A 10,255-nucleotide genomic window follows, 5' to 3' on the forward strand; every position below is an offset into this window, starting at 1 on the left:
AAAAAAAAAAAAAAAAAAATCATGACATATTTCTTACAGTTCCATTTTATAGACAGGAAATAAAGGAAGATATTTTCAAGGGGAGAAGATGCCACTCTTCCTCCCTTACTCCATTATGACACTTGGATTAAAATTGACAGAAATAGAACAAATAAATTCAAAAAAGGAAAAATAACTACAGAAGTCAGTTGGATGCATCCTTCAAGCTTACCTTCCACAGTCCTCTTGTCCCCTCTTGCTGGTAAATGTTCATGAAGTTGCCTATCATTCCTCCTTGAAAGGTGCTGCTTTGCGCTTGCATCCGAATCTAGAGATTTTAAAGACCAACATCAGAAGGAAACTACCACAATCCTACCCCCAACCAATGTATACCTCTGACAGTCAGTCGGTCTGTTGCTTAATAACCATTAGAAGGGAAAAAACTGTCCTATAAATACTGCTATGATGCTATTTTAAAATGACTAAAACATATAAAAATTTATTCTTAGGAACAATCTCCAAAAAAGTATCTAGGAGAGTCCAGAGTCCTACACACAGCAGTTCATTAAGTGTCAAAAAAGAAATTGATTTTGTGAAAAAAGTCTTTCTAGAAGGATAGGAAACAGTATATTTCCCTACAGGTTACTATGTAGGTGAGAGAAAAAATAATATTAAATTCCAAAGGTTTAATATAATTAATGAGTTATCCAGTGTACTTGGCAGCACTAAGCATAGGCAAGCATAGTTCTTAAATTAGCTGCTCCAAGCCACTACCGTCTCCAACCAGCTGAACCAGAAAGTATGCAGGCCAGCTGGCCACGTGACAGCCACACGATGCCTCTTACACTCTGTTACACTTTAGTGGAATCCACATGACCAAGATTCCAACATAAACATAATGTTTGATGTAGCTCTTTGCATTTTTAAGAATGAAAAAAGAGTTTTTACTAAAAAATGTAAACCTTATTTTTGTTTAGGGAGCAAACACATTACCACCAACTTCTAAAGGAACTGTTATTGCCACATTAACATGGGAAAATAAACCAAGGTACAGGAACTGCCTTCCCATAAGGCCTAAGACATGATTAAGAAATTAGTAAGAGTGTGAATATTTTTCTCTAGCTCTCTTACCCGAACACTGGTAAACTATGGCAGAGGTGCCTTGTATTTTCTTCCTTACCCATGCGGTCCCTTCACTACTGTGCATGTATAACTGTAGTGTACCCAGCAGACTACAGATGGCTGTAACGCTTGTTGGAATCCCCTATTAGATTGAAGGCTCTCTGAGGGCAGGGTCCTTATCTTACTCATTTTTGGATTCTAACCACGGCATATACCAACTGGTACAACACAGAAACATAGAATACTAAACAGTGGGGCAGAAAATGAAAAGAGGGAAGGTAGGAAAGGAATACTCTGAGAGGGTTCATGAAGTAAGTCATGCCAAATTTTTAGTTTATTTAATTAGTTGCTTCCTTGCTTTATTCCAAAAAGGATTTAAGGAGGCTATATCCCGAGTATTTTCAATAAGGTCACCTAACATGTTATGTAATCTAATTATAGTAATTGATTTTTTTTTCATTTGTATTTCCTGAAATAAAATTTAACAAAGAAGATGCATTCAAAAACAATCATTAATGAGCAGCCTAGATTTGTTCAAAACTTGCAGCCCATCTATATTTAATGAACCAATAAAACAAGGAAGATTTTCAATGAAAACAAAAATGAAATGCAATCCAAGCCTAAATATTTTTTTTCTGCTCAATCACCAAAATCTTTGTCTCCAAAATGAGCTCTACTTTTGAGCTCATCTGTATCAGTGGGAAACCCACCTCGTGGACATTTGAAAGTTAAGAGTCTTCGTAGCACTTAAATTATAAACATATTCACATATACACAGATGTTACATTCACAGATTCCATTACCTGAATGTTGTTCTCATTAAGAAAATGTGGAATGTGCCTATAAGATATAGATAGCACAGCTTACTTTCAAAACATCAGTTGGATTAGCAATGGTTGAAGATATGACTCCAGAGAGAATTCCACATATCACATTTATCGGTAAAGTTTCATCTGTAAACAATGACACATTATTTGACTCTACTTATTTACAGAGTTCTTCCTGTGAGAAACTCAACTACAGGTCTAACTTATTTACACAATACATGTTCACCTTAAGATTAAAAACTTTATGCTTCAGGCCAGGCACGGTAGCTCACATCTGTAATCCCAGCACTATGGGAGGCCGAGGCCGAGGCCTGTAGATCGCTTGAGGTCAGGAGTTCAACACCAGCCTGGCCAACAGGCAAAACCCCATTTCCACTAAAATGCAAAAATTACCCAGGTGTGGTAGTGTGGACCTGTAATCCCAGCTACTCCAAAGCTGAGGCTGGAGAAATACTTTAACCCAAGAGGCAGGGGCTGCAGTGAGCCAAGACCACACCACTGCACTCCAGCCTGGGCGACAGAGCAACAAGCAGTCTCAAAAAAAAAAAAAGTATGCTTCATAAATCAAGTAATTTAAAAAGGATTAGAAATTTCACTAACAAATGAATTTTGCTTTGAAAAATTTCTTGATATCTAAATGTGATTTTATTTGTTTTCTTTTGAGATAGGGTCTCACTCTGCTATCTAGGGTGGAGTGCAGTGGCACAATCACGGCTCACTGCAGCCTCGACCTCCTGGACTCAGGTGATCCTCCCATCTCAGCCTCCCGAGTAGCTGGGACTAAAGGCGTGCACCTTCACGCGTGGCTAATACTTTGCATTTTTTGTAGAGATGGTGTTTTACCATGTTGCCCAGGCTGGTCTGGAGCTCCTGGGCTCAAGTCACCGGCCGCCTCAGCCTCCCAAAGCACTGGGATTACAGGCAGAAGCCACCGAACCTGGCCCCAACTCATATTTATGTATAAATTCAGACCATCATAATTAAGATGAGCAATGTCTGTTAGGACAATAATTCCTACGAGATAACATGAAGACTTATTTGGCACAGCAAGTTTTTAAAGCACATCATATGTATCTAGTTTGAAATATCCTGAAGTATTCCCAAAGCATCTTGTTCATCAGTCTCATATAACAGTGTCTAGTACTCATCCCATTGTGAAAAGAGATGTAGACAGACAGTTCTATGGATTAAAACAAAGCCACAGAAACAACCAGCCACAGAGTATTAACATTCAGTGTTGCTAATGCTAAGAAATGTCTTCACTGTTTTCTTGAAAAATAGATGACAATTTGTATGATTTTAGAAAATTATAAGTTAGATAGAATGGTAACAACACATCCCCTGGTCTAGGCATTTTGGAAATGAAGACAACTAATTAAAATGTTTGCTGGGATGATTTTTTTCATTGTTTCTCCCCCCAATTCAGCTGATAACCAATTTGCTTTCAACACAATTAACTAAGACTTTACACCCACAGTTCTCTGTAGCAGTAGGAAAGTCACAAACAAGCCGAAGAAAATCTGCCCCAGAACCACTTGAATGGAAAGACAAACAACCCACCTTCTGTCCACAGTGGAAAACAGATTCCCCACTCACCTTCTGGGCGTTCAACGAACAGTCGCTTCAAGCTCTGGTAAGTGCCTATCTTGATGGTGCCATAGGATGCCTGGCGTAACATTGCAGGGGCAATCCTGTTAAATCAATGCACAAAGGGACAAAAGCAATCTAAAAATCACTTAACATTGGCTAGGCAACCCACATGCACAGTGCCATCCATAATCAAACTATGTTCTCTAAAATGATTTCTTTTTTTTTTTTATTTTGAGGTGGAGTTTCGTTCTGTCACCCAGGCTAGGGTGGAGTGGCAAACTCTCATCTCACTGCAACCTCCGCCTCCCGGGTTCAAGTGATTCTTTTGCCTCAGCCTCCCAAGTAACTGGGATTACAGGCATCTGCCACCACACCCAGCTAATTTTTGTATTTTTAGTAGAGACAGGGTTTCATCATGTTGGCCAGGCTGGTCTTGAACTCCTGACCTCAGGTGATCTGCCAGCCTTGGCGTCTCAAAGTGATGGAATTACAAGCGTGAGCCACTGTGCCCAGCCTCTAAAACGATTTCTCAAAATTCAGAATCCAACAAAAACACAGGTGGATCCAGATAAATCTGTGAAAATGATTAGCTCACTAAGTGAAAGCCTGGTCTCTCATATTTATTCTCAATGAAAATGTAAGTGAACAAGTTCAAGACAGAACCAGGACAAGCAAGACTTCTTTCCTCCATCTGATATACCTGCCCATTATCCTCTCCAAACCACAACCACGCTGTGGCATCGACACTCCCCAGCTCTCTTTCTGCTTTTCCCCACTTCCTTATTGAAATGCAATCAGGGTTTCTGCTGCCCTCACCCTCAAACTTCCCTTATCAAGGTGACCACCTGACATCTTTGTTGCTAAGTTAAATGAGGCTTTTCAGTAGGATCTTGTAGAAGCTCTTTGCGGTGTGTGCCAGTTTACCCTTTGTCCTACTTGCAGCTGTCTCCTCCCTGTTCTGCGGTAGCATTACCCTCTCCTACTTCTTTTCTTTTCTCCACAGCATCCTACCTGTGCCCGCTGGGGTTTCCCAGAATTCTATGCTGTGCTTTGTCCCTCCTTACTGTACATGTTCCCTGTGTGAGCTCATCTACTCCCAAGGCTTCAAGTATGATCTAAAGACTGGCTGGGCATGGTGGCTCGAGCCTATAATCCCAGCACTCTGGGAAGCCAGGGCAGGCAGATCACTTCAGCTCAGGAGTTTGAGATGAGCCTGGGCAACATGGCAAAACCCTAACTCTGTGAAAAATATAAAAGTAGCACCAGGCACGGTAGCTCACGCCTATAATCCCAGCACTTTGGGAGGCCAAGGCAGGTGGATCACTTGGGGTCAGGAGTTCAAGGCCAGCCTAGCGAAAATGGTAAAACCCCATCTCTACTAAGAATACAAAAAATTGGCCGGATGTGGCGCCTGTAATCCCAGCCACTCGGGAGGCTGAGGCAGGAGAATCGCTTGAATCTGGGAGGCAGAGGTTGCAGTGAGTCGAGATAGAGCCACTGCATTCCAGCCTGACAACAAAGGGAGACTGTCTCAAAAATAAATAAATAAAATATATATATATATATATGTGTGTATAATATTATAAATATATATAATATGTAATATTATGAAAATATATATTATATATATAGCTAGGTGTGGTGGCTTGTGCCTACAGTTCCAGCTATGAAGGGGGCTACAGTGAGAGCATCGCTTGAGCCTGGGAGGGAGAGGCTGCTGTAAGTCATTTCATGCCACTACACTCCAGGCTGGGTGACAAAGCAAGACCCTGTATCAAAATAAATAAATGAATAAATAATAAAATAAAGACTGATGACTCCAAATCCATGCTCCCAACACAGATCCAAAGACACATTTCCAATGTGCCTCAATTCTCAATTTAGATGTCCTGTGTATACCTTCCGATAGGGTCCCACACAACTACTTCTCTTCTCCAAACAATCTTCCCTCCTCTTCTGTTTCCTAGACCAGGGCATGGAACCTCCAGCTACACACTGGCAAAAACCAGCAATTGAGACATTAGCCTTGGTTCCTCCTTCCATACTACCCGCTTCATGTATGGGAACCTTATATATTAGGTCACACAGTGCTATCAATCCTATACCCTAGATGGTTTTCTAGCCTGTCTTCTTTCTCCCCATCCCCCAAAACCAATTCAGATCCTCATCCAGGCTTCCTATATGGCAGCCCTGCTTCTAGTGCTCCCTGTCTCTTAATTCTTTCTCTCCATGGCAGGCAGACGATGTTTACAATGTAAGCTGATCAGGTCCATCCTCCTACTTAAACTCTTTCAGTGGCTTCTGTCTGCCACAGACATAGCAAACTCAAATGCTGACAGGTACCAACAAAGCAGATGCCATGAGTGAATGATGCAGGCTGGGTCGAACTGCACACACATATACTATGTGAGTGACAGAGGTTTAGTAAACCAGAGACAGTATCCTTGACCCCAGATACTATTGTCATAAGTGAACGAATATGGGCCTGATATTGACTTCTCTAGAGAAGATGGAATCCCAGGTTTTTATGGGCAATTTCTCATTTTGTCAATATTCGCTCAATTAAAAAACAAAAATATTTTGGGATTGATGGATCCATGGCGGGGCTGTGGGTCACCAGTTTGGGAACTGTGGTATACGGATAAAATCAAGTTGATGAGCATGGCCCGCAGCTGTCCATGCTCTGTTCCTGCAGGTATTCTGATATCGGTCTTACTCACTTTCCAGTCCAGTGCCTACAGAATACTGTTCCTTAAATGCTGAAAGGATGGAAAGTAGTTCACCGCATCTTATCAATATATAATTTTCATCATGGCAAAAACCTCCCTAAGTCAGAATATCTAAGAAAAAGAGCTATTTTCAAAGAGTGAAAAACTGAACAGAAAACTGTTCTTTTAAACAAACATAATTTTTTTTATTGTCTGTCTGCACTTGAATATAATAAAACAGTTTCGCCAAAACATTTGCTACATAACATACATACTTAAAACCTAGAGTTGAAATTAAAAGTGAAAAATCATGTATCATGCCATTTGCTCTGTTCAAACACACCTCAAACTTTTTACTTTTGATCTGTGAAGTCTTGGTCTGAAGGCGACCCATCTGAAACAGTGAACAGTGACACAGAAATGCACAAAGGCCCACTCACCCCGAGTAGAGTGCTTTCAGCCCTTCTTCTCTGCCTATCCTCACTAATGCATGCAACATTCCTCGATATCTAATTTCCTTAAAGTTTGCATCATTCGTCTGGCCTTGAATCTGGAGCCGTGTCTTGGTTAAATCAATTGGAAATGTACCTTAAAAAAAAAAAAAAAAAAAAAACACTAAATAAAAAGAAATTCCACTAAATAAAGGATACATAGTGATATATTACTGAGGAAACATTTAGACTATAATGTGAACTAAGAAAGTGATTAAGAAATGGCACTTTGCAATCTTGTTCTATTTTTAAAAATTCAAGAATCAAAAGATTAATAAAACCCCAAAAAATGCATAGATATATTTTCCTTTATCTTTTTATTTATACCTCATCTTATTCTACACAGAATTTGGGTAGGCTGCCTTGTAGAAAGCAGATACACAGAATGATTTACCTAAACAGGAAATCCATTTAAAAACCTAAGTTACTATTCTGTATATAAGTGAAGGTTAAAATTGCGTTGAATTTGAACAGAGGTAAAAAAGTTCATTTTCTAAAGGGGTTTTCCACTTGGGAGAGTGTTTTATGCTCTAAAATTAATCAGTGCCAGGCTCAGTAGCTCACACTTTTGGGAGGCTGAGGCAAGCAGATCATCCAGGTCAGGAGTTCAACACCAGCCTGGCCAACATGGTGAAACCCCATCTCTACTAAAAATACAAAAATTAGCTGGGTGTGGTTGCATGCACCGGTAACCCCAGCTACTTGGGAGGCTGAGGCAGGAAAATTGCCTGAACCCAGGAGGCAGAGTTTGCAGCGAGCCGAGACTGCACCACTGTACTCCAGACTGGGTGACAGAGTAAGAATCTATCTCCAAAATAAAATAAAATAAATCTGACAATGCAGATAGATATGTTAATTATTGTACCTAACAGATAGTCCACCTAAATATATAAAATCCATCCTCAGACAGTAATCTTGATTCACTGTGTCAACGGGAAAGCCCACCAGCACAGAGAACCTAAGCTGGTGAGTTGGTGGTTACCATGGCTCGTCCCGCTCACCCCTTGGCTTCAATTCTCACCAGCCCCACAAGGGTGGTATTCTGTCCTTGGACAGCCCTGCAAGCAATGATGTGTCCAACCCAGCACTGGGCATTCAAGGGCTGCTCAATCAGTGTTTGTTGAATCAATGATTCCAGAGAATAAACAAACAGAACCTGATGTGGAACCCAACCAATGAAGTCACAAATGGGAACTGGATAATGTGCATCATCAGAAAGTGACTAGATAACTACAATCCATCTCATCTGGCTCAGGGGACACCTGGGAGCTTCTCAAACCTCTTTACAGCCGAACAGGTTAACAGTGACAAAGCTGGGGAAATGACAAGAAAAATGGAGACAGACACAATCCAAAAATGATTCATGAAACTTGTGTTTGGGGCTGGGCGCAGTGGCTCACACCTGTAATCCCTCACTTTGGGAGGCCAAGGTGGGTGGATCTCTTGAACTTGGGAGTTGAGACCAGCCTGGGCAACATGGCAAAACTCCATCTGTACTAAAAATACAAGAATTAGTCAGGCATGGTGGTACACATCTATAGTCCCACCTACTCAGGAGACTCTGGTGGGGGGACCGCCTGAGCATGGGAGAAGGAGGCTGCAGTAAGCCAAGATCAGACCACTGCACTCCAGCCTCATCAACAGAGCAAGACCCTGTTTCAAAACAAAAAATTTTTTAAAACTTGGTTTTGGTCAACAGGATCAACTTTCTTTCCACTTAACTTTGAACCCTGAACTGCTATAGTCAAAATGACTATTTTGTCTTAAACCTTACCAAAATAAATTCTTTTTGGGGGGAGAGAACTGAGTCTCACTGTTACCCAGGCTGGAGTGCAGTGTTGTACACGCGGCTCACTGCAGCCTCGACCTCCTGCGCTCAAGCAATTCTCCCACCTCTGCCTCCCGAGTAGTAGGGACTACAGGCCCGTGCCACCACACCTGGTTAATTTTATTTATTTATTTTTTAATAAAGACGAGGTCTCACTATGTTGCCCAGGCCGGTCTCGAACTCCTAGACTCAAGGGATCCCTCTGCCTCAGCCTTCTAAAGTGCTGAGGTTATAAGTGTGAGTCATCACACCCAGCTAAAAGGCATTTTGAATTCTGAGATAAACATTTCATCATCTCACATTCTACACTTGAACGACATTCACATCAAACATCATCAACCACAGCAGGCTACGTGACCCACCACCTTCAGGTCCTTACCGCACTCGGCTGTGATGGAGGCCAGCCCCCCGTAGACAAACGGCTTCCAGTTGAGGGCCGACATTCTCACGCTGTCTCTTCTTTGATTTATAGGAACATCACCTCCAACGCAGTTTTTCCTGGACACAACAGTAAGATGTTATAAAGCTGTAACTTCTCACACAGTCAGTTTCTTCTCCAGGCTCTTCCCCTGGATTTTATTTGGAAAGTGCTATCAAGTGCTATCACCAAAACCCCCCTTAATAAAGCAAAGCACCCCTATTTCCTAAACCCCAAATCAGCAATTTTGAATCTCACTTTATCAGTGGTCTTAGTTTTTACTCTGACCTCAAGAGGTAATGAGCTACGCCGATACCTTGGTATGTGTGTATGTATTCAGTGTAGCACACTGGAAGCTGTTTTCTGGGAAATCTATTTTATCTTAAATCTGTTCGAAATACTTCACCACAATAAGTATTTGCAGTGAGCATGATGGCTCATGCCTGTAATCCCAGCATTTTGGGAGGCCAAGGTAGGAGAATTGTTTCAGCCCAGGAGTTTAAAACCAGCCTAGGCAACATAGTAAGACCCTGTGTCAAAACAAAAACAAACTTAAGTATTTGCTATTGTTTCACCTCTGTCTTAGTGGGTCCTTATGGGGGCATCACATCCCTCAGGTACACTGCAGCAGAAGAATGTTGCAAACTTGTGTCAGAAGGTAAAATAGCAATTACTTAAAATTATAAGCTACTTCTTTTTTGTGTGGTTTTTTTTTTAAGACAAGGTCTCACTCCATCACAAAGCCTGGAGTAGAGTGGCACAAACATGGCTCACAGCGACCTCCACCTCCGGGGCTCACGTGATCCTCCCACCTCAGCCTCCCAAGTGGCTGGGACCACGGGCACATACCACCATGCCCACCTAATTCTTGTATTTTCTATAGACTGCTCTCAAACTCTGGGCTCAAGTAATGTTCCAGCCCTGGCCTCCCAAAGTGCTGGGAATGGAGGTGAGAGCCACCAGGCCCAGCCACCACAGGCTACTTGTAGTCTACATTCTATAAACATCAGCTCACTTCTCTTAGCCTTATTATGTTACCAGCTGTGAGGCAGCTTAGCATGAGAAAAGATGCTGACTTTGGGGTCAGAGCCACCCCACACCCTTCCTAGAGAAGTTCCTGCTAACCCAAGTCTCGATTTTTCTTTGGCAACACCATCATCACTGCAGCAGGCAACACAACCAATTAGGGGTACAGCCACATTTTATTCACTAAGCTAAATAAATGCCAACCTGTAGGCCTATTGTGGGGATTAAACTGTATATATATATATTTTAATTTTTTTTTTTTTTTT

The 10,255-nt window shown here is 41.6% G+C and overlaps 1 protein-coding gene across 4 annotated transcripts in view; it reads right to left on the reverse strand.

Moving 5' to 3' along the window:
• SLC25A30 (solute carrier family 25 member 30) overlaps positions 1–10,255 on the reverse strand; it is a 27,287-nt gene that overhangs the window by 8,644 nt on the left and 8,388 nt on the right. For 3 of the 4 annotated variants that reach the window (XM_017536000.2, XM_017535999.2, XM_037741128.1), the window contains exons 2-6: positions 8,925–9,043; positions 6,667–6,814; positions 3,525–3,619; positions 1,969–2,054; positions 212–307 (exon numbers count right to left, since the gene is read on the reverse strand). In XM_017536000.2, the coding sequence (XP_017391489.1) occupies positions 212–307; positions 1,969–2,054; positions 3,525–3,619; positions 6,667–6,814; positions 8,925–8,988 (489 nt within the window). In that variant the 5' untranslated portion in view covers positions 8,989–9,043. The remainder of the gene's footprint in view (positions 1–211; positions 308–1,968; positions 2,055–3,524; positions 3,620–6,666; positions 6,815–8,924; positions 9,044–10,255) is intronic. The other variant, XM_017536001.2, reaches the window with a different exon arrangement.

Source organism: Cebus imitator, unplaced genomic scaffold (genome assembly GCF_001604975.1).
Source record: "Cebus imitator isolate Cc_AM_T3 unplaced genomic scaffold, Cebus_imitator-1.0 Scaffold94, whole genome shotgun sequence".
Classification (NCBI taxonomy): Eukaryota; Metazoa; Chordata; class Mammalia; order Primates; family Cebidae; genus Cebus; species Cebus imitator.